This window comes from Pseudorca crassidens, chromosome 9 (assembly GCF_039906515.1).
Source record: "Pseudorca crassidens isolate mPseCra1 chromosome 9, mPseCra1.hap1, whole genome shotgun sequence".
NCBI lineage: Eukaryota > Metazoa > Chordata > Mammalia > Artiodactyla > Delphinidae > Pseudorca > Pseudorca crassidens.
Window position 1 is genome coordinate 11,998,925 of NC_090304.1, and position 25,167 is coordinate 12,024,091.

At 41.1% G+C, this 25,167-nt stretch overlaps 1 protein-coding gene across 9 annotated transcripts in view; it reads right to left on the reverse strand.

The window, feature by feature from the left end:
• Positions 1–7,823: 7,823 nt before the first annotated feature.
• CTNND1 (catenin delta 1) overlaps positions 7,824–25,167 on the reverse strand; it is a 47,246-nt gene continuing 29,902 nt past the window's right edge. For 6 of the 9 annotated variants that reach the window (XM_067748933.1, XM_067748932.1, XM_067748928.1 and 3 more), the window contains 14 exons: positions 22,579–23,042; positions 21,293–21,476; positions 20,314–20,431; positions 19,699–19,852; positions 19,276–19,293; positions 18,757–18,825; positions 17,792–17,919; positions 17,539–17,689; positions 16,588–16,780; positions 16,120–16,234; positions 14,960–15,047; positions 11,634–11,696; positions 10,760–10,863; positions 7,824–9,999 (listed from right to left, as the gene is read on the reverse strand). In XM_067748933.1, the coding sequence (XP_067605034.1) occupies positions 9,988–9,999; positions 10,760–10,863; positions 11,634–11,696; positions 14,960–15,047; positions 16,120–16,234; positions 16,588–16,780; positions 17,539–17,689; positions 17,792–17,919; positions 18,757–18,825; positions 19,276–19,293; positions 19,699–19,852; positions 20,314–20,431; positions 21,293–21,476; positions 22,579–23,042 (1,861 nt within the window). In that variant the 3' untranslated portion in view covers positions 7,824–9,987. Of the gene's footprint in view, positions 10,000–10,021; positions 10,354–10,759; positions 10,864–11,633; positions 11,697–14,959; positions 15,048–16,119; positions 16,235–16,587; positions 16,781–17,538; positions 17,690–17,791; positions 17,920–18,756; positions 18,826–19,275; positions 19,294–19,698; positions 19,853–20,313; positions 20,432–21,292; positions 21,477–22,578; positions 23,043–25,167 lie in introns of those variants that run through there. The other 3 variants (XM_067748929.1, XM_067748934.1, XM_067748930.1) reach the window with 3 other exon arrangements.

Genomic DNA, 25,167 nt, shown 5'->3' on the forward strand with positions numbered 1-25,167 from the left:
AACGCCTCCCAGAATCCCACTGGCCTGCTTACGGCAGTAAAAGTACTTATAACCCAAGCATTATAGTTGCCGCCACCATCCCCCCTTCCTAGTCCCATATCTGGAACAATTAGCTCCCAAATTGTCTTTCACCATTTTTCAAAACTTTTGACTATGGGGAATTCCAAATATACATAAAAATCAAATCAAATACAATAATAAACCTCCACATACCCATAACCAGCTTTAATGATTAGCTCACAGCCGATCTTGTTTCATTTACACCTCTAACCTCTTACCCCACACTACTTAGAAGCAAACTTCCTCGTAACATTCCATCCACTAGAATTTCATCACATTGCTCAGTCTGACAAGGAATTAATTATAACCAACAATACCAGTGTCACATCTAAAAAATAATAATCCCTTAGGAAAATCAAGTATCCAGTGTTCAAATTTCCAATTTTCTCATAAAATGTTATGTTTATATCAGGAACCAAATAAGACTCATGCATTGATTGGTGGATGTCTTTTAATCTGTAGATTGACTGATATCTTTCAGTCTATAAGTATCCTTCCATCTCTTTTCCTCTTGCAATTAATTTATTTTAAAAATTAGGTCATTTGTTTTGTAATTCTTGCCCCATTTTGCTAATTGCATCCCCATAGTGTACTTAAACATTTCCCACATCCTCTGTATTTCCTATAAAATAGTAATTGGATATAGAGGTTTGATCAGACTCAGGTTTTTTGTTTTTTTGAAAAACCACTTTGTAGGTGGTATCTGTCTCTTTTTGTGATGTTAGCAGCTGTTGATGCTCAGTGCCTAAGATCTATTTATTAAGGATGGCAAAATGGTGATATTTCAATCACCCCATTTATTAGATGAAATGTTTTTATAAAATAAACTTCCCCTCACCTATGAGGATACCCACACCTCAATATTTTTCACATTATGCCATCTGTCCTGCATGACACATCTTCTCCAATTGATGAAATGCGAGCTATACTTTCAAACCAACCAAAATATCACCTCTCAGTGAAGTCTTGCCCTCACTCCAAGCAGACTTCACCCTTCTTCTAATGCTAGAAACGTATCATTATAATAATGCTTATCTCATTGACTAATAAATTTAATGCCTCTATCCCTGGGGCTCAAAAACAGAAATGGCCTTTGGTCCTAGCACCTGTATAAAGTATTTATTGAACAAATATGTGTAGGATTTCACTTTACAAAAGTCAGTGTCACTTAAGTGACATTATGTAAAATACAAGTTACAAAGCAACTCGCAATGAGATAACCATCACTAGAAGAGTTACCAGAATTCAAGACACTTTACAAGACGGAGTAGAGCTGAATTACCAAGGGTCCACCATTAGACTTCAACCAGACTGAGAAGAGAGCCTGGGGTCTGACTTTTCAAAAATACAGACATGGTGAGAATCAGGTTGAACCCAGGTCCCTCCCAGGAATTCCGTCAGTAAAAAGTCAGAAGCAGGCTAGGTGTGAATCCTGGTGGTACATCAGTATTTAAGAAGGGAAAGGAGGTCCTGAAAACAAGGACTAAAAGGAGGAGAGAATTTTCTTCCTAGAATGTTGGTGATGTCACTAGGGGCATGAAACTAGAGAACTCTCTGGCTTGGGAGCAGTTTTTTTTGTTTTGTTCTGAAGAAGCTGCATGGTTTCCTAGTGCAAAGAGAAGTAACTAGCAGCAGAGAGCAGGGTTCGCTTGGATGTTTCATGTTTGGATTTTTTTCTCATCTTCCTATAGTGTTTATTTGGATCCTGGTCTGGGGTCTGGGGTCTGGAAACATAGAGGGCATGGATTCAATTTTCATTTAACTCTTCTTCCTCTGATGTAAAACTATAAGGTTCCATATCCTGAAGGATTCCAGGAGTCAACAATTCAGTGGGCAACATATGAAAATATTCTGCCCTAACCTCCTATCTTTAAGTCAGGCTGACCAATTCACACACAACCCAGCAAATAACTTTTATTTAAATTTTAACTTTGCTTTAATGGAAACTATCTTGGACCTGTTCTCTCTGCCCCCTCCTACACTTCACTCACTGTTCTTTTTCTGCATACACTATGTCCCAGTTCCGTGATACACGGGTAGGCTCCTCACCACTTCCTATAACTGGTACCCTGGGAGTTTCGATTGTTCTGTCAGAGGTAGTACCAGATCTGATCCCCCCATCCTCCTCTTGCCTTCTTTCCCCTCTACTTGTTTGAAGGTGATATGCTCTGTTCTCTAGTGGTTATTCTAGCTAATATGTACAGTTTCACAGAAGTCTTAAGCTAATCAATACATTCACTTTCCTCCTGAATATAAGAACATGAAAATTAGTGTTCTAGTCACCCCAAGTTACATGTTATTGATGTCCAGTATTTTAATTCTAGCTCATAGTTCCCTCCCACAAATTACAGTTTTTACACTTAATGCTTACCTACTCTTACCAACATTATTTACCAGTATCTTTGTTCAGTGTTCCTTCTTGAATCAGATTTTCCATTTAAGACCATTTTCCTTCTGCCTCAGGAATCCTGACTTACCTGCGCAAACTCTGCTTTTGTCTGAAAATGTTTCTAATTAGCCCTCTTTCTTAAAAAAGTTTTACCAAGTGTCAACTTCCATGGTAACTTCTTTTGTTAATGGGATGCAGCGAAAGAATTCCAGTTTTCTGGCTTTCATTGTTGGTGCTGACAAGTCCCCCATCTAGGCTGTTTTCTAAGGTTTGTCTGCATTTTATCTCTAGCTGCTCAAGATAGAGACCATTTTACCTCAATGTCTCTAGATACGAGCTGCTTTTCATCTTGCTTGGCGAACTCACCGGGATTCCCAAATCTGAGGTTTAGTGCCTTTCATCAAATATGAAAATTGATCGGTGGTTACCTCCTTGGATATTGTCTCTTCCTATTGTCTCCTCCTGGAGCTCCAGATACCTTAGTACATTAGATCTTCTCATTCACTTGTCCTCTATTGTCTGCTTCTCAACTTCTTTGCCATTTTCCATTCTTCCTTTCATTCTCTTTGGACTGCATTCTGTATAATTTCTTGAGATCTTCCAATTCACTAGAACCCCTTCAATTTCTCCAATTTAATCTGAGTTTTTATTTCAAATTTGTATTTTTCATTTCTAATTCAGAAAGGCTTTTTTTCCCCCAAAAAAATCTGCTGGGTTGTTTTTTGTCACCTCTTAGCTTCAAACTTGTATTAGCTCATTAATCAAAAAGTTATTTCATTAGTCTGTGTGACAATGCTATCATCGGAAGTATTTAAGGATCAGCTTCTGTGACTTTTTGGCCCCTTTTCCATTTGTGGCATCTTATTTCTTTGTGCATCTTAAAATTTTTAAGCAGGATTTGCTTTGGGAGTTTATATATAGGAATTGAGGTCTTCAAGGGATTGCACTTGCTTCTGGAAATCACCTGAAGGCAAGATGAACTCTAAGCAGATAGAGTAGGGAGCCCAGAAAAGAACCAGATATAGCTTTTTGACATAAGAGAAGCCATTTTAGGCCTAAGCCGTTTTACGATCTAAGCCTGGCCACAATGCCTGCCCTTGAACAGGTCTCAGTAATAATGATCTTAAGGGAACAAAAGAACAAATTGTTACTGGGCAAGAGAAGTAACAACAGCAAGGCTAATAAATGAGTTCTAGAGACTCCCAGTTCTGTTTTAATGGTAAAGATTAGTCTGAAGCACTTTCTTGAGCTGTTTTTCAGAATTTAAACATCCCCTTGGGCACTCAACCACCAGATCAACTGGAACCTAAAGATGGTGATGTTGACCTTTTCTGGTTTCAATCAACTAAAGCTTGTACTCTGTCAACCTTAGCCCCAATTCTATGGTGAATTCTCCTGAGCCCAAGCTCCTTCATGAATATGCATGTAGCCTTAGCTTAAAACTTCCCCCATTTTGCTGATCCAGAGAGACACTGCTTTGGGAAAGATGCCTGGTGTTCTCCTTACTTGTTGCAAGTAATAAATCTTTCTTTCTCCTGATCTTTGGCTTGGCTGTGTCTTTGGCTTGACACCCACCAAGAGGTGAGCCCAGTTTTGGGGTAATATCAAGGTTGAGACCTAAAATTCCTTGCTGCCCTCTTCCACAGAGTTGATTTCTTGTTCACCTTTACACTGAGGGTATCCTGGCTTTACTTGGAGTCACCTTCGTTTTGTTTCCCATACCCTGCATAGTCACTAAAATAGATGCTGAAAGCCTGCTGAGTTTGGCAAAAGCTGAGTAAAAGCTAGCTCTAGCAGTTGCTTACTCCCTACAATTCCAGTTTTCACTTCATTTTTTAAGATCTATGGATTCCTTACTTTTGTGCTTGTTCAGCAATATGTTTTTAACTATTTTTAAAATAAATACATTTTACCCAGCATCTTGTTTCTGCTGAAAGTACTTTTCAGAGTATCCAATCCACCACAATGCCAAAAAACAGAAGTCTGAATTAGTCCCAACTATACACACTATACTCCCCTCACCCTTGATTCTAACAGACTGGGTTGTAAAAAGGCCCAGAGTGCAAAGTTTGCAAAAGCCCGATGCTAACTTTGCCTTAAGGATGGAGCAAAAAAGAATTGAAGACGAGAGCAGTGTTAAGTGCCTGGCACCTTAGCGTGAATATCTCCTGTTTCTTTTTCTTTTCCTCAGGCACAAATGCCTTATGGCATCAGACTACTTGTCCATTAGCGCTACAAATACCTGGGCAAAGACAGCAAGATAGTAATCCCTTCTGTATCCTAAATAGAAGTGGAAGAACCTGTCCTTTTCAACAATAAAGATAGAAATGTATATAGTGAGAAGCATAGCAGTTTCTCCTCAGCTAAAAATAAAACAAAATAGCTAGTTGTCACATGCTTACAATAATATTTATGGCTCCTACAATTACACTAACAGGTATGATGCTCTTGACTCAATCCATTCATGGCTGCATTTCATACTACATAAATAGGGAAAAAATAGTCAGGATATAATACAGACAGATGAAAATGACTATTTTCATTTATGCTTTCCCTACCTCATTTCCTCCAGCTTCCTCTCCATCCATGTCTGCCCCTAAATTCTGGGTGGATCAGCTGAAGAACTCATGTTTTAAGTGATGTAGACAGCAGCAAAGTCAAGAGGTCATAGGTTGGGATTTCCCTGGCGGTCCAGTGGTTAAGACTCCGTGCTTCCACTGCAGGGTGCGAGGGTTTGCTCCCTGGTCAGGGAATTAAGATCCCACATGCCGCGCACCGCAGCCAAAAAAAACAACTTCATAAATTTACATGAAAAAGAAATTTGCGGAGTTCCCTGGTTGCCTAGTGGTTAGGATTCCGGGCTTTCACTGCCATAGCCCAGCTTCAATCCCTGGGTGGGGAACTGAGATCCCACAAGCCACAGGGCACAGCCAAAAAAAAAAAAGAAATTAGCTCCTACAATGTCGTGGGTGTGGGCACGTGCAGGCGCGCGCTTTCTTGGCATAGGCTGTCCCTCAGGAGTGATTTAAATTTCCAGACACACCTCCTTGGCTTTGGCCAATGGGGCCACTTGCTTCCCAGCTGAGGTACCCTTTGTAGCCGGAAGTGACACTTTAGTTAGAGCCATCGGCTCTAGGGAATTGTCTATTGCCCTAGAGGGCCCCCTATCAAGGGCTAAGTTCACCTCTCATCAGCTTGGGCGTTATATAGATGACATGATTTACAAAAGAAGTTTCTCCTACCTACATGCTACATGTCAGCCTGTCACTGTCATCTCAGATTCTACAGCAATCATTCATTCCTTTGAGATAAACACTGTTTCCTATATGAGCACTCCTTTCTTGTGGTTATCACCACACCCACCATGAAACCAGTATCACTGCCAGGGGAGTCGAAGCCAGTCATCCTGGATTCTAGTTTGAAGCTGAATTCTTAAGCAAGTCTTTAGTGTCTCAAGTTGCAATTAACTCACCACAGGCATTTGAATAACCTAGGTTACTTAAGATTTCAGATTCCTGAGTCCCACTTATTTAAGCAATTTTTGGAAACGCAGCATGGAAATCTGCATTTTTAACAAGCTTCCCAGGTAATTCCTGTGTACTTGCTCAGATCTATAAGGCTGGGTGTAGTTCGTCTGTAACTCTATCTATGAAAATACCAAGATAAACCTTTACTATCCTGTACTTCAGATATAAAGACAGACAAAATGAAAAATAACGATCTAGAGTAACTGATCCTTAGTTCTTCCTGGGTGAGATACTTCTAGTCTGTAACAAAGTGCATTAGTTCAGCAAGAAAGAGCAAGTGGCCAAGTGAGGTCATAGCTCTGAGCTGTCAGAAAGTATGTCACAGCAAGACTCATTGCAGCTATTTCACAAACATGTTCACAAAAAAGACTCACTGAGGCAGAAGAGTGGTTGAGCATAATCTATAACCGCCTCCAGGGGAAAAAAAAAAACAACTCAGGCTCTAAAGGATCAGGGAACAAATGGGCAAATCTTGACAAAATACACAGGATTCCTAAAGTTCGTATTAAGAGATACCAAGAACCTTCAAAAGCATTACTAAATCAGCGTCAAGAAACAAGATACAGGGACTTTACAAATCATTCTTTTAACACCTTGTTTTAGTTAAGGGCAGAAAAATGGTTTTAAAAGACCACAGATCTCAGCCGCATAGAATTCTCATGGATTGCACATGAGAAAGGGTCCATCTGTTTCATTCTCTAATCTAAGCCTAACATACACAACAATGCCTGGCATATGGAAGACGCTGGGGAAATATTTATTGAATGAGATAAAACAAATGGGCCAATCGAGAGAAGAGTAAGGTCTCTATGTAGCTCAATGCCACTGCATAATAAAGAATATGACAGAAATAAAGGCTATTCACCAGTAGCCGGGTTTTTCTACATTAAAAAAAAAATCTCCAGCAGGTCTGCCAACCCTCTCTGCAAAGCAAACTAATAGCTTTTGCCTCTGTGCTTCATCCTTCTGAAACTACAACTGCCAGACACAAACCAAGCTTTAGAAGGTTATCAGCTACAATGCTTAGATTTCCTGGTCTTAACTAGCCCAAGAAAGTTTTCATACCCAAGACCTAGTTCAACAAAATTGAGACATGAGCATCACCAGAAGCAGCTATATATTTTTAATCTAAAGACCGGGCATACAGAAAGCATTTTACATAAATTCTCGACTCTTAATAACGTAACAGGAAATATGGGCCCCAGAGGAATAAGCCCCTTTCTGTAGGTCTTAATCCTTGGCCTCTACAGTAAAGACAACCCCTGGTAATCCAATGAGTATTTGCTACCCACCCACATATTACTTGGGAGGACACAGAGGAAGCAGCTATAGGCCTGCCCCTCATCATCTTACTAAAAGATTGCGAATAGCCTGAGAAGCAACATTATGGCCTAGTGAGCCTTTTAATTCTACATATTCAGACTTATTAGGATGATAGCTGGAGCTGGTAGTTTCTAATCTTCTACCCATAAATGTTCAAGAGGGTCATGAATTGCAATGAGCTTTATTCAACGTTAGTTTTGTCAAATGTCGCAAAAGAATCCCAGTGACTTATTAATTCTTTATACTTCAGTTTCCTATCTCTAAGTTAGCAATAAGCTTCCCGTGCTCTACTTAGCCACATTTAATTTTTAAGAATCTTCAGAGGAAAAATGTTTCATATATAATTAAAAGGAATGTTCCTTGTTAAGAGCTGGGATTGAGCTCAAAATAAATCAGTCCTGGTACAATCCCCTTCTAGTTGCTCTGCAGAGAAAAAGGACACTGATACATAAGGAAGTAACCAAGATGAAAAGGAGAGAAGAGATACAGCTTAAAGTGAAGAAATGACACACACCCCCCACATACACACTTTAAAAACTTTATTTATATAAAAAAACTCATTTGTTTTTAAAAGCATTAACAAGAGAGAAAGAAAAACAGAAAAGGTATGGAGCAGAAGACATGCCCCTTAGTAGTGTTCGGTGGGAAGGTGGGATTTTTGGTTCTCTGAAATTGAACGTTTAGTGTTTTTATAAATGAAAAGGAAAAAACAGTTAAAGGTCCCCAAAAGCCCATGGCTGTTCTATTACCCACACCCCACCGACAAAAAGAGCACCAGGAAAAGAGCAGAAGAAGACAAGAGAAACCAAGAGTGGAGCCACATCTGGATGGGGGCGATCTCCCCTGTGCAGTATGCTCTCAGGGTCACAGAAAGGAAAAGGCTCCTTTTTGCCAGAAAAGGAGTGGGACGAAATGTGAAGGGGAAAAGGGGTAAATAAGGAATTCTAATGCAGAGGGAAGGCGGGTGGGGGGTTGTGCACTTTTCTCCTACCCCAAAGCCTCAATATATAAAGGAAGGGGGAGAGAGGAGCATAAAGATTTCCAGTTGCATTAAACAGAGCTTTTAGATTAAGGGGAGGAGTAAAAGGCAAATAAGGGAAAGGGTTAAAAAAAAAAAACAAAAAAAATCAACCGCATAGCAGCTGATTCCTCTAGCCCAACCTGCTAATATACACTAAACTAAAAGGAGGAGGAACAGGGGTGGGGGGGTGGTCGGGGAGGGGGATATGGACACGACTTCCCTATAACCCCTTCAGAGATGACAATCATTCTGCGCAACTAAGGAGCAAGAGTCACACCACTCACTCCTCCCACCAATCTCATTTGGAGGTTCATCAGAACAGGATTTTTGCAAAATCCCAACATATACAGTTGAGAAAAACCTTCTATGGCTAAAATTAGAGGCTATTCCAATTCCCAGTGGAGAGACTGAGGTTCTCTAGGTCACCTCTCCTCTTCTTTCTGCTATTTAGGGCCAAGAAGTAGGTAAGAAAGCAACAAAATATAATTTGCAAAATCATGAGAAATGAGACTGCAGAGGCAAAGAAAGGCACATGGAAGGGAAGGAGGAGATGCACCCCAGGCCAAAGGCACAAAGAAGAGGCAAAGCCAGGGGCGAACCCCACCTTTTTAAGGGTAAAGGGGGCAGGAGTATGTACATCAAGTCCTTTAGTCAGCCAACCAATCCAGGGAGGAAGCAGGGGAGGATGGGGCTATAAGGGTGAGAAAAAGGAGAAATAAGGGCAGGGGGAAGCCAGCTTTGTAGCTTCCTGACAGTTTCAGACTAAATGATTCATGTACATTCCTACTCGCTCCTCCTAGAGGCTCTTCTCCCCAGAAGACATCTTTCTGCTCCTTCTCACCCAAGAAGTCTTCCTTGACATATTCTCCTCTTTCTACAGCCTCTTGAAAATGGCCAGGCCAAGTCAGCAGACATTATTATCACAGGATGGGAGAGGAGGGTTAAGGACAGCCTCAGTAAGGGGCAGCAGCTGCAGCCCAGGGCTGGCATGAGGCTTGGAGAAGAGATGGAGTCTGTAGGTCCTTGATGGTCCCTGCCCTGGAGATGAGGAGGGCAAGGTTTCTTAATCTCCGCTCTAGGAAACCTTCACTTGCTCAAGGGCCCTTGCCAAGTGGTATGTGCCAATGTCGCCGGCCGTCTTTGCTTCAAAAATAGTCATTAGGAATAAAGGAAGAGCTCACGCCCTCCACTCTCCAAAAAAGTAAAGGTCCCTTCCCTACCAAGAGAAGAAAAATCTTGCTTAAGAATCATGGGTTTATCAGATTGCTGGACACTGCATATATAGCATATAACTTCCAATTCTTCCCATAGCTTCCAGTGAGGATTCCCACTCTCTCCCTCCCTCCACACAAGGCCAAGAGTTCCAGGGAGAGTTGGCAAAAAGAGCTAATCTGCAGCAGTCTCTCAAGATATGCATATAACTGAGTCAGGCTTCTTGGGAGTAATTGCAGGGGATCTGGAGGGGGGAGGAGGGACAATTAAGCTTCACTGGAAGAAGTTAGGGAGTTGATGGAAAGAAGGCAGCCACTTAGGGCTACAAGGGCAGGAGGCAGTGTGGCAGTGGGCACAACAGTCCAGCGAAGAAAGGGAAAAATCATCAGTCCATTTCACCACCAAAAAATAAAAGTACATATATTATAAGCCCAGATGTAGCGGAGAGAGTGGTGCTAAATCTTCTGCTGTAGGGAAAAAAGAGAAAGAGATGTTAATAGGGTTGGGAATAAGGAGAACCAAAAGAGAGCTGAGCAAATCTGAAGGGAAGAAAGCAGCACATAATGGAGAATCAGATCACCAGCGGCACGTCCCAGCCTCTTAAGAGGTAACAATCACAGAAGCAGCACCCCTAAGCCCCGTGCGGCTGACTGATCAGATCAGCATGATTGGCAAACTGCTGGCACAGAGACCTCCTCCTCAAGGATGATCTTGGGGGTGGCTGAAGGACGTACCATGGGGGGGTAAGACATTTGGTCCCCCTCATCATCCAAAACCAACACATCCACCTCTTCCTCCAGAGATTCCTGCCCCTCGTCCTGCTGTGAACACATGCAATGTGTTAGTATGAGAGTAAGAAAACATGAGTGCGTGCCAGATCTAGGGAAAATCCCCAGATTCGTAAACTCAAACAAAACAAGGTAATAGTAAGTGAAGGGCAAGATATTCAAACAAAGGCAGGCACAGAAAGGGAGCGACGCGAGGACAGGTCAGCTGGCGCTAGCCACACAAGCAACATATTTATAGCCTTCTTTCTCCCATCTCGACCATCGCAGAACAATGGCACCAGAAATCCCAATGTGAGTCAAAACTCCTACTTTTCCCCTGAAAACCCCTACAAGGAAAGGTGCTGTCTTTCACTAAGTCCTTTTTTCCTATTTCACAGGACATGCAGGCTTCAAAACAGAACTAGCCTCAGAAGGACAATAGTATATAAAGAGAATTTACCATCAGGGGCGTTCCCTTCAATGGCTCCATTTCGCCTAGATCCCCAGATCGATCCAGTGTTCTATTGTGGTCTCCTCTCTCATTCAGTGTGGAATAGTTGTTATCTAGTTTAAAAAAAAAAAGAAGTACAGAGACATGATGTTCCCCTCTAGTGTAAAATATGTATTAGGCAGAGAAACGTGATTTAGGCACCTCTTTGGTAAAGCATTTGAGCTTTACCAAAGGCATTAAGGTCAGGTGGTCCTTGACATAAAAAAACTTACATCTAACTGGGAAGGCAAAATATATCATATATGATAATAAAGCTAAACTGAAGAGATCTATGAAGGGTACTGGAATTAGGAGAAGATAGTGAGGTGAGCTGCAATAGTTAGGAAGGACCTAACAAAGTAGACAGGAATTCAGCCAAGCCTTTGGGGATGAAGACCGTTTACAAAGCAAGTGGGAAGGACATTCCAATAGGAGGTATTACAAGAGCAAGATAAAAAAGTATAGAGTGAAGAGACAGGATAGCAAGTAGACTAGGTGGGCTCAAACAGAGTATATGGAGAGTAAGACAGAGCGAACCTGGCGTCAGACTGTGAAAGGCTGTGAGCAACAGTTTAGGGACACACGCTTGATTCTGTATTAATGGGGGAGGAATATGAAGCTTTTTTTTTTTAACCTTTGAGCATTTGGGAATGTGGAAAAAGGTAGACAGATCAGATTTTACTACACTTCCTTGAATCCTTCCCAATGGAATGTCCAGCCAGTGTCCTTCCAGGAAGGTGAATGGTGCGGGTGCTGGAAAGAGCTACAGAGCCACACAGTTCTCCTCATCCCATATGATATATATGGCTTACTCCATATCCTTAGGCAGGAATTAATCACCTACCTAATGATTTTGTGTTTGATCCCATACTGCTCATCTGAATTTCTTCCCGATCAGGTTTCTTATCTACAGGGAGTCAGAAAGTTATCCAGGTCAAAATCCAACTCTTCAAAATCTAAACTCATAAAAATTGCTCTCTAGTCTGTCCTCCCTTCCCCCTCCCTCCCATCAAACTTTTACTAAGCACCTACCACAAGTGCCAGGCTCTAGACAAAGCCCTCATGGGACTTAAAGAGATCCCTTTCCTCCAGACTCTAACATAAGAAACGATTCACTCTAAGCCAGCAGGTTTCAAATTATTTGGTCTCAGGGCCCCTTTATATTCTTAGAAGTTATGAGGATCCAAAGAATGTTCACTGGTATAGACTACATGTATTAATAGCTACAGTGCTTTTAAATATTTATTTCATTTAAAATTTATTTTAAATATTTATTTCATTTAAAAGAACAATACTTATTCCGTTAACATAAATAATACTTTTAATTTTTTTAAAGAAAGCATTGTTTTACATTTTTGCACATATTTAAAGTTTGGTTTAAGAGAAGGTAGCTAGATTCCCGTATCTGCCTCTGTATTCAATCCGTTGTGATGTTATTTTGGATGAACATAAATGACTCACTCTGCTGTACAGCAGAAACTGACACAGCACTGTAAATCAACTACACTCCAATAAAAAAAAAAAAGGATAAAAATTAAAAATGTTTTCTTCTCACCAGAAAGTAAAAAAAAAGAATCAAACTGATTCTTATTTAGTAGCATCACAGTGGATAGTGTACCAAATTGTTCAAGATGGCTTTATAAAACGTACACACTTATCAAAAAAAATAAAAAGCACTGTTTTACATTTTTGCACATCTTTAAAGAGAAGATAGCTAGATTCCCATATCTGCCTCTGTATTCAATCCGTTGTGATGTTATTTTGGATGAATTATATAAAGAAAATCCAGCATCACACAGATAAGAAGTTGGAAAAGGGAGGAGAACTTTATTAGTCTTTTCAGATAACTGTGGATATTCTTTGATAGTATACTAATACTCGACAAGGCGAGTTTCTTTAAGGTTAGCGCAATAAGGAATCTGAATCCAAACTAAGCCTCTCTTCATAGTCTGTTAAATTAATATCTATTGGTCTGTCTTACACTTTGAATGGATCAGTTACTCATGCATGATTTTGAAAATCATGCACTGGTCACTTGGAAAATACTGGTTCACAGAGTTATGCAGATTTTCTAAATGTTAACACATTTCATGATATAATATCAAAAAAATCACATTCATTAACATCGCCACTGATTTCATTTAAAAGTATATTAACTATTGGGATGTTACCAGGCTCACAGTGACAGATACAATTCTTCCAAAATTTAAAATTTTCGGGCTTCCCTGGTGGTGCAGTGGTTGAGAATCTGCCTGCCAATGCAGGGCACACGGGTTCAAGCCCTGGTCTGGGAAGATCCCACATGCCGCGGAGCAACTAGGCCCATGAGCCACAACTACTGAGCCTGCGCATCTGGAGCCTGTGCTCTGCAACAAGAGAGGCCACGATAGTGAGAGGCCCGTGCACCGCGATGAAGAGTGCCCTCCGCTTGCCACAACTAGAGAAAGCCCTCGAACAGAAACGAAGACCCAACACGGCCATGAATAAATAAATAAATAAATTTTAAAAATAAATAAATAAAAATAAAATTTTCTCTTGAAAATTCAGGCAAGTACTGTCAGTTATTTTTCCTCAAACTGACAAGCTCACTGTGTTCATTTTCAAGAAAATGTCTGTTTTTTTAAAGTAAAAATAGTGTTCCAAAAAAAAAAAGTGGTTAGTGTACCTAGTAACTCCAACAATAGCACAAGTGCTTTTCCTCAAGATTACCATCATGCTTTGGTATGCTGCAGGGTGCTTTATGAGAACCCCCTATATCATCAACACAGGTTATTAAAAAGCTGTGTACTCAAGAGCAGAAACAATAAAATTAACATTGTTACAGTTCCATCAAGTACGTTCTTAAGTGAACTTGGCTCCTTTTTTTCCCCCTACCCTCCCAAAACTGGCCCTTCTTATAACTGCAAGTACATGGCAACGAAGACTACAACAACTAGTTTGGTTTGGTGTCATCGCCCTGGTTTACACTCAGCCTCCAGCAATAAAGCACCACCACTGCTTATGCACCATCAGCACAAATGTCAACAGATTTGGTGATCCTCAGACCACATTTTAAGAACCCTGACTGAGGCAAAACCCAAGTGTCACTAAGATTAAAAGGGTTACAATAAGCACTAAATATATGATTTGTCTTTTGAAGAAAAATGTATCTGCTCACATGGCAGTGTTTAGAGGATACAGAATAGGAGTGGTTATCTCTGGATAACAGAAATAAGTGACTTTTTTTGTTGTCATTTTTCTGGTTTGTATTTTCTAATTTTTCAACAGTAAACATATACTACTTGGTATTATATGAAAATTCAAAAGGGAAAAAAAATCATTTTGCAATATACAGATCTTCCTCGGACTTACAACGGGGTTACATCCTGATAAACCTATCATAAGTTGAAAATATAAGTTGAAAATGCATTTTAATACACCTAACCCACCAACCATAGCTTAGCCCAGCCTACCTTAATCGTGCTCACAATACTTACATCAGCCTACAGTTGGACAAAATCATCTAACACAAAGCCTACTTTATAATAAAGTGTTGAATACCTCATAATATAATTTATTGAATACTGTACTAAAAGTGAAAAACAGAATGGCTATAAGTGTATCGGCTGTCCACCCTCATGACTGCATGGCTAACTGGGAGCTGCAGCCGATGCTGCAGTGTGAGACGCTGTCCCACCATGTTATCGCTAGCCAGGGAAAAGAGCAAAACTCAGCATTGAAATACAGTTTCTACTGAATGCACATCACTTTTGCGCCACCACAAAGTCGAAAAATCATAAGCCAAACCGTCGTTAAGTCAGGCACTATCTATATACATATGTCAAATCATTATGCTGTACATCTTAAATTTATACACTGTTATATGCCGAGCATATCTTAAATAGAGGAAACAGAGTAGGGTTCGCTCCCTGGTCATTTTAAGTCCACAAGCAAAGATGGGGGAGTCACACGCAGGCTAACTGCCTGTCTTATTTGCTGATGCTCAGGTCTACCAGCTTCTGGGTTATAATCCTGAGGTGAAGTATTACTCTCCCTCCACCAAAAGACAAGCTCATTCAGAAATAAATATATATGCTATTTCATTAGATGGTAAGCCATCTAACGAAAGAATAGCAGAAGAATAGCAGAAGTGGAATAAAAGCAGAGGGCTATGTCCCCTGGTTACTGTACCTGATTTCTGGTTCCGGTCAATGAGAGGGAGAGTGCTATCATCATATGAATGACTGCTCTGGCTTCGAGAAGCATTGTTTAGATTCACCTGGAGGCAAACAAAACACAATAATGTCACAGAGTACTGAATTCACCCTTATCTTATTCCTTAATGGGCTCAGACTTCTAGGTCCTTATTCCCGAATACGATTCTTACCAAAAGGTAACTCGTAAGGGTTAAATAAACACCTATATAGTGAAACAAAACTAGGATATTAGGGCTTCTCTGGTGGCACAGTGGTTAGGAATTCGCCTGACAATGCAGGGGACACAGGTTCGAGCCCTGGTCCGGGAAGATCCCACATGCCGCGGAGCAACTAAGCCTGTGCGCCACAACTACTGAGCCTGAGCTCTAGAACCTGCGAGCCACAACTACTAAGCCCGTGTGCCACAACTACTGAAGCCCACGCGCCTAGAGCCCATGCTCCCAACAAGAGAAACCACCACAATGAGAAGCCTGAATACCACAACGAGTAGCCCCCGCTCGCCGCAACCAGAGAAAAGCCCGCTTGCAGCAACGAAGACCCAATGCAGCAAAAAATAAAATAAAATAAAATAAATTAAAAAAAAAAAAAAAAAAAACCTAGGATATTAGGCTTCTATTTGTGTTCTGAACAGATTACAAAGGTATCAAACACTCACGCTATCAAGGAGATACAGTCTCAGAAAATGACAGTTCAGAAAATGGCAAACTCCTTCAAAGGGCTAAGGCAGATTCGGAGAAAGTCAAAAAGGCCATCATCATCCTTCATTACCACTGGCATTTACACTGTGCTATGACACAGAGGAAGACCAGAGCTATTTCAGCAGCAAATGAACTATAGGCACCATTTTGGGGGGAAAGTTAATAAATGATTTCTTTACACACAGAGACTTGGGGCAAAAGTAGACTCAGGGGAAGTTCCCTGGTGGCCTAGTGGTTAGGATTCAGCGTTTTCACTGCAGAGGCCCAGGTTCAATCCCTGGTTGGGGAACCATCCCACATGCCGTCAAAATACAAAAGAAAAAAAACAAAAAAGTAGACTCAGTGTGACAGTGAAACAGAAGAACCAAAGACAAAAGCATTACCTGAGACCAAGGGGAAAAAAAGGTGAAAGTCTCAGTCCCAAGAGTTATTCTACCTGAAAGTCTGACTTCTTCCATCCTTCTTTTTCCAGTGGCTTCCTCAGTTCCTTGTATCCCCAGATTGTCTGTAATACAAGCGCTGCTGCTCGAACTTCTTTTTCTGAGCGGTTCCTTTTGAGGAAAGTAACACCAGATGGAATTTGGATGTAAGACGAGGGAAGAAGCTGAAAACTTGTACTCTCTAATATAATGTAACGTACGGATATAAATCCCAAAACGGGCAAGATCAAGTATTCACCAAGTCCCATATTTTAACTCAAACGGTGACACAAAGAAATGTTTGATGTAAGAGTCTTATCAATTTATGGATCAACATGAAGACAGAAAAAAGAGCAATACCTCTTTATACTTTCCATGTAAATAAGGGAAAATAACCTTAAAAAGCAAAAGGGGAAAGCCCCTTCCCAGCAACCCCTCTCTCATATTCAAACTTTTCCAGTTGTAATTTTAAGTGTTAATCTCACCCTGATTTGTTGATCAAAACCAGCTTCTCAATACCCTGTGTTTCTCGAAGCTTTTTGGCAGCCTCCAAGTTCTCAGCAATAACTTCATTGATGGTATTCAAAACAGAGACCACAGTGTCCTCAGAGAAATTCTGGGAAGAGCTCTGTTGCCCTCCTGGCAGATTCTTTACCAAGTTAGGAATAGCATGTTTACCTATAGCGGTGAGACAGGAGGAATGTGTGCGGGGAGAACAAGCTGAGTCAGGTTGTTAGGAGCCTAACACTACACTTAATCGCATTGCTCATATCAAGCATAGATACTATCCACATGAATCAACTTCCTTCTCCTGTAGGATTATCATTTCAAAAGAGCAAAGGACCTGGAATAGCCATGGATATACTGTCCTTCCTACTCTTTTATTTATTCTCTCTTTCAGTCACATTAAAACAATCTGAATACTTTATCTCAAATATGCTACACAGTCCATTCAGATAGTCTAATGAAAATAGTACACTGAATACTATACTACAGAATATTATACTACTATTATAGCTTAATAGAACAGTCATTGTGAATTTAAGAAAAACAAAAACTGGGCTCTGTCACTTATGAGCTATATTAACTCTGGACAAATTACTTAACTTCCCTGACCCTCAGTTTCCTTATTCTAACAAAAAAATTTTAAAAAAAGGACCCTTGTAAAGTGGTGACATTTAAATGAGAATATACAGACATGCTTAACAATCCCTAGTAACAAAGTACATGCTCAATAGATAGATATTGTTATTCTATTTTTGAAGAATCAGCCCCTCTTGTCTTTCCAAGAACCATTGAACTATAACCTTCTCCAACCTCCAGATTCACAAACTACGGAGGACTAGGATTCTTCCTCAGCCCTTTCAACAAATAAATTATTTAGCACCTGTTGGATCAAAGGTGCTGTACTAGATGCTAAGGTAACGGCTCCTCACCAATTAATTCTTTGTTGCGAGCATCCACAGCCAGATTTCTCAGGGCTCCAGAGGCAGCTTTCACGACCCGCTCATGTTCATTGGTCAGGAGGTCAGCAATGGCAGAAAGAGCCTTCTCTTGACGCAGAGCTAAGCGGATATATCGACCATACTGCAAGTAGCACATGGAAAGAAGTAGAACAGATTATAAATGGTAGCAAACTAGTTAGCTAAGTCCTCCCATCTCCAAATCCATTTTGTAAAAGGTACTCACCGTCCAGCGCCCAGCACACAAGTTCTGGATGGCCCCTGCTGAGGCTTCTAGGATGGCAGGATTCTTGCTCTCCTTGAGGAGTGAGATGTATATCCGAACCACCTCTGGCTGAAATAAAAGTTCATAGCCTGCACAAGAAAGGACAAGAAAGCAGAGGATGCTTATCAGTACCTACGAACCAGGCTCTGGCTGGTTGAACTCCAGTGTTAGTACTCTGGATTAATGGGTTTATGCTCCAATACCAGTAAACTCTCTAAACCCTCCCACCCACCCAACAGCAAACTCAAGAGATCTGACTACTACATCTGATGTAGTCAGATGTAGCCTTAAGAATGAATCAACCATGGCAAGAGCAAAACAGATATCAACTCATATGCAACTCCTGTCTCTCCCTCCTCCTAGCCTCTTCTCTCCTCCCACAGTTTACTCTGACCTTGCTTGGCACTCAAGGGATTCATTTACTCATCGATAGCACTCAGAGTTAAAGATTCCTCATCTCAGATGAATTATTTCTAACTTAACTGAGTCATTCTGCCCACCTGAACTATGATTAAGTGAAAGGGGCTCAAATTTAATAACATCTGAATTTTTATATCCATGGGGAGCTGTGAATTTTGGACTCACCATATTGATGAATATAAAGATCCAAACTGTGATAAAGAGAATTCTTATAACAAGTAAAGTTTGAGTCCCAAGAACTAGTGGCTACTTAGGGTACTTAAGTTTCTGGTCTAGACTACCATCAGGTCCTTATCCTCAAGTAATCTGAAGAGTTGCCATAACAAGAAGTCCTTTGAAAGTTACTGTTATTAGTTTCCAAATACTTCTGTCATCACTTCAAATCCTTAAGTCAGAGGAGACAGAACAGTGAACGTACTGTACAGCCTACTGTCAGGCTGCCAAGCACCTATCTGTGGACTACGTTTATGAGCTCTATGGAGCCTGAGAAGAAAAAGATGACTTACCTCGAGCAGGACTAGTTCTTTTAGGGAAATCCACTGTATCATTTATTGGATCCTCTGTGGGTTTTTTCCCTTTGGAAATTAAAAAAAGGGGGAAGGGGTAAAAAGTTTAAGAAAGGGAAGAGTCCATCCAGTATATTTTTTTATTCTTCAGTCAAAATCTTTGGATCAGAGATGCATCAAGAGGGGCAAAAAACAAGAAAACAGACAAACAGACAAAACACCAGGATCCCCAGCTTGTCCCTATCAGATACAAGAACAAAAAACAGACAGCACTTGGGTAAGACAAGGATAACCACTACTGTTGCTGCCGTCCTGAGTCCTGATAACTGGGGCTGCTGTCCAGAAATAGCATGCCATGAGCCATTAGCTCAGAAGAGCTACACTTGTTTCAGTGGCCATCCTCAACTGAATTTTCCTACATGCATCCACAGGGAAGGGTTAGGCAAAGAAACACCAGGGAAGCTAAAACCAAAACATGCAAATTAGAAGTAGGTAAGCGCCTTAAAAGATTCCACTCACCTCTGGAGAACCACTCATCTTCCAGTGCATCACCCAAGGTGGAAAGTAGAGGAGAGAAATGAAGGAAGAAAAATGCGGCAGAGAGATGTCAACAGGATCATGGGAAAATAAGCAGGAAAGCGGAGAGGAAAAGAAAAACACAGGAAACACAAAGGAGGAATGGGGGAGAAGGCCCCAGATTAGTTGAGTTCTCGGCCTTCACTGCCCAATTACTGATGCCAATACCACCACCACCGCCACCACCACCACCGTCACCACCATGAAGCACACGACACAGGGGAAGCGGCAGCAGAGCAAAAAGACACCCTTGACTGGGCTGATTCCTGTACTTGCTCAGCAAGTATTTTGTACCTAAAGCTAAACGTGTTCCTTCCTCTCCCCATCCTTACATTAAAGAGCAAGGAACAAGGAACCAAGACTCACCTTTGCCCTTCTTGGCCCCAAAGCAACTGGCAGCATGTGGCCCAGTACTGTTGGCAACATTGGGAGGTGCCTCTTGGTAACGTTCTGCTTGTGGGATTTCTCGGTGAACTTGATACGACAAGTTCCGAAGGAGACAAACACAGTTCTCCACAAGCTTGGGATCACAAAATACAAGGTTCAATGAGAGAAGAGAACAACTATAGTGATTTCCTAGCAAGTACAGGCTTCCACGATTCACGTATTAAAATATTTATCCTCAAAAGCACAGCCCAATTCATCATCTCTCACAATACCTCAAGTGCCCACGCTTCTCAAAATTCTTGTAGCCTCAGGCTAACAGAAGGTTTCTGCTACCATTTGGTGTGTTAACACAAAACTCAGGCTCACTCTGACTTTTTTCCTAATCAGAAAAAAAATGCAAGTATGGCTAAACAGCTTTAAAATATATAGGTGAAGGAAATTCTAAAGAAAACAGTTTTCGTCTATGGTGAACGCCCACTTTAAGGAGTGGGGGCTGGTATAGGTATCTAATGTTATTTGAAAGCCTGAGATGATAGGTCTGCATTATGGGTACCTCATGGTTGTTGTGAATGGAATTCTCACCCATTAACCTACCTTGCTGTCTGAATCTTTCTGTCCAATCTCAGCCTGAACAATGAAAATGAGAGCATCCACCAAACCGTCACATTCCCGAAGTTTCCGGCGAGCTTCACTCCTCTCCGAGCTGACATTCCTGAGGGAAAAAGGAGAGGCTTCAAGATGACTAAAATCTAGAAACCCTCTCTTAATATCCTTAACATCTACAAGCCCCCTTAATATCTTTTCTTTTCACTGTAACAAAAAACGAGTACCTGTTATAAGGAAGGCACTGGAGTTGACAGAAAGTTGAATAAAACAGTTCCTGCTTTCAGGACATTTATAACCAGGCCAGGGAGAGGGGTGTATAAATAAAGTATACCAACAACAATAATTTAAGACAGAATAGATACTTCTTCTATGGAAGTACAAGTGAAGAATAGGGGCAGAGCACATAGGGGTATACTCCAAAGAGAGAAAGAATATATCGCACATTTACGGGGTATTAGAAAAAGAAATCAGGAAAACTTACATGAAATAAAAGCACTTGAGTTTAGCTTCAAAAGATAAATAAGCAGAGAAAGGCATTGCAGACAGAGGAAGAGCTCTTCCTCACTCTATCCTTCTAGTAGTTTGTACTCCATTTGTTGCATTTATCGCAGCCTGACTTGAAATACAAATAATTGAAGGCAAGAACACAGGTACACACAAGCCTAGGACTAAACGACTGCCTTACGTGGAGTAGGTATTGAACAAATGTTTACCAAATTATATGAACAAAGTCAAAGAGGCACAGAAGTGAGGAAGATATGTGGTTTACTTGCCGTTCCCCACATAAGGCATATATGATATGCAAGGGAGTAGTGACAAAGGTAGAAAAACAGGTTGAAGTCATAGTATGCAATACAAATAGGAACGGAGGCTGAGTGACAGGCTAAGGAGTTTAAACTTTTTTTAAAAGCAATTTAAGTTAGTCTTCAAAAATTCTACCTTCATACTCTCAGAACCCTTATGTTACCTAAGGCAGCCAGCTGTGTTGGTGAGCACGGACTCCCACTCAATGTGGCGCGGCTTACAATCTTCACTAGGTTCCCGCTCCCAACCAGAATGCGGAATGATCACTTCATCTGTCAAGGCATGCAGTGCATGGTCCACAATCTCCATTTTGATTGAGTCATGGGATGAGAGATTCCACAGCGTTCCTGGCAGAGACAACTCATCAGATAGCTCTCCAGCACCCAAGACAGTATGCTTGAAGAATGCCAAAGAGAATGCCCTATTCCAACATTTCTCAGTCTTCCCCAATGACCAAATACCTTGTAATGATATTCAAGCTCTAGCCTGTGACCCACAATAATACATTGTACATTATGGCTCAATACAAATATACATCCCATGAAGTAAGGTTTCATAAAACAATACTTATTATAAGCCATACCCTCTAGGCTATCTACACCCACTTCTCAATCCCAGCGCCACTGACATTTTGGGCCAGATAATTCTTTGTTGTGGGGAGCTGTCCTGCCCAACATTAAATGTTTAGTGTATGTCCAGCGTTTACTCATTTGATGTTAATAGCACTCCCTCCCAACCTTCCCAAGTTATGACAACCAGAAATACTGCCAGACATTGCAAATTTCCTCTGGGGGGCAAGATCACCCCCAATTGAGAACTAATGATCTATGCTATTTCTTTTTCTTTCTTTCTTTCTTTCTCTTGGAACGCTGATTGTGATCCACAAAGTTGTGTTCAATACACACTAATGGAGTATGACCCACAATCTGAAAACCCACTCTTCTAAAGCAAGGACCACAAGCACAAATGCCTATACATGCCAGGCAGGTGAGTCAGGACAAGCAGGTATTTTAAAGAAATTACAAGAATATGGGTTAAGTGCCAACTGACACTCAGCTTCAATTCTGGGGAGACAACTTCCTAGGTAGTGGCAGTTGGTCAGAGATAACATGTTGGAAATTACTGCGAACTGGAGAGCACGTGCCCCAATCAGCTCAGACCAGCTACTGCCAGGTAGCAAAATAGATCCATTGCTACCAGTTCCCGCACGTTTAAAATAGAAGGCAAGAATCTGGAATTTTAAGTGAAATCTTCTGCGTTTAAAACATTAGCAAACAATGCTTTAAAATTTGGAAAACCTTGCATGATCCAAATCTGTGAGATGGATCTGACCCAAAGGCCACAACATTTAATCAACAGTCAAAGGACTAGAAATCCTTCTAGTTCTCAATCTCTCTAAGGAATAACAGTGACCCTAACCTAGCAGCTTCCCTTGGGCCTAGAACTCACCAGTAATAACTTCAGTGAGGTCCATATCACGAGCCTTTCGGAGTAATCGCACAAGAGCAGGAACACCATCACAGTTTTTTATAGCAATCTTGTTATCCTGGTCACGCCCGAAAGAGATATTCTTGAGAGCTCCACAGGCGCCAAGGTGCACTTCTTTCTTGGGGTGGTCTAACAAGCCCACCAGTACTGGGATACCCTTGAGCTTCCGAACGTCAGTCTTCACCTTGTCATTGCGGTAGCACAGGTGTTGCAGGTATGCAGCTGCATTGGACTTGACAGCATCCAAACGGAATCCTAGCATGGCTATCACCTCTGGCAGCTCTGGCTGTCTCCAATTTGGGGGTGGAGGCCCTCCCTTGCGCAGGCTATCCAAGCTCGCTAAACTTCCCCGTTCGTGCTGGGCCAAAGGAGCCCAATAGTACTGGTCTGATGGTACCTCCTCACCAATCATGTCTTCATAGCTCCTGCAGTGTTGGAAGAACCGGAAAGAAAAAAGGAATACATTAAGTTGTTAAGCCTGGTTTCTTGGGGGGCTCCCATTACCCCTCATCTTCAAGGAATGAGTAACCCCAGCTCTAGTACACTAGATCTTATCTCTCCTTTGCATAAAAAATATACCGATCAATTTTTCTTAATGAGATAAGGCAATAATCTTAAACGCATCTGCAATTAGATTAAAGCTGCCATTTTTTTCTGTGAAGTTTACTAGCTTGGAGGAGCAACAAGCATTCGGAGAGTTAATCACAAAAAAGAACCAAATCCTGACTGCTTAGCATTTGAACGATATCTGACACCTACTAAACTTCTCCAGATAGAGATTGAAATAAGCCTTCAGACAGCAGAGTTAATGAAACCAACTGACTTGGTACCACAGAAATTAGCGAACAATGTCTGAGAACAGCTCTCATAAGGCCTTAGGCTAAAGGGAAAATAAGGCATTTACTTACACACAGGAAAGAGCTGGTGGAATAAGACCCTTAAACACATTTCACATTTAAGTCTCTCCTTACCCTATTTTGGAAATTATTAAAAAAGAGATGATACAGTAAAAGCAGTAAAGGATGTCTTAACACCTCATGTGAGGACTTGGCTTTGGTATTGATGAGGTAGGTATAAGCTTGAACATTAGTTTGCACTAGTTCATCCCAAGGTCATCTCTGCTACTCAACAAATGTGTTTGAGACATAATTTCTAGTCTCCAATTTCTAAAGACAATACTTCCAATTCTGTCAAAATAGATACTACTGACCACCATCACATTTGGGATACCCAGTCACTATGAAAAGGAACAGACAGAGCAACTGAAGGTAAAGAAAAACATCTAACCAGAGATATTGCTTCCTATTTCAGTACTACCAACGACCACTAGAGGGTGAGTCTGTCACACTATTATTTATTCATAACCACCAGGAAGGAAGAGACCCATTATCAGTGAGCTCATCTCACTCTGTGGCTCCCACAGGAGAGAGGAGAATCCATTGTGTGGAACTCTCCAAATAAGCCCGTCGTTTGTTCCGCAAAACCACTCCCACTGTCACCAAACCCTCAAGGTTTTAGCCTGAGCAGAGGGCCTGCCTCATAGCTGTCAACATCAACCACTCAAAAGTGATTTAAATGGACAAAGCAGTTAGTAAAAGATCACTATTTTGCAATATCAGTGAAACAAAATAAGCAGGTTATATAGCTGAGTTTTAAAAGTAGGCAACTAAACAGCATATTAAGATTCCATTTCAGTAGGGAAAAAATAAAGTCAGAGTGTGTTTACATGTATAAGAAAAAGAACTCAAAGGAAAAGCATCAAAATGTTAACAGTAGTTCTTTATCAATGGATGGTGTGCTTATCTAGTTTTGTAGTGATGATGTTTTTACTTTTATTATTATTTTAATATAAGCAATTACAAAACAACTACCATAACTGAAGATTTTGGTCACTCAAGTTATTTTTACAAGTGGATCATGACATTCTTTCCTTTGTCTTACAAATAACAAAGCTGTGCCCAGAAAGATTAAATGACTTGCTTAAGGCTACACAGCTAGTGGCAAAGGCACAACTAGAACCAAGGTCTTCTGGTTCAGTGCTTTTTCTACAAATCATTCTGCCTTACTGTTTTCGTTTGACCTTGTATTACTCTCCTAGCCCCAGAACAGGAAGCAGCAAATGTTCTTGCTAGTCAAGCAGGTTTCCAAGTCCAGTATCACCCTGGAATAAACCCAAGAACCAAGCCCAAGCCCTCTTTCTTTATGTCAGTTGCCACAGCAAGGGACAACACAGAATGACCAGGCCACCAGCACCCACCTAGATCCAATCCCTCTACTAATGAGGAAGTCAGAAAAAGCAGACTTGTCAACAAAGAGAAGAAGCCAACACCCTAGGCAGACTCCTTTGGTGATAGCTGTTATCTACCACTACTCCAAGTTGCACCAACTAAGGCCTGATGTGCCCCCACCCCAGGAATAAAAGATGAGTCACATGGGAGGTGGATTTGCTGTCCAAAAGACACCTGAAAGGTGAGTGACTCAGGCTTAGGTAATGAGGCCTCTACCCCTGGGCCCAGCCCAGTCTGCTGTTCACCAAAGCTACGTCATATA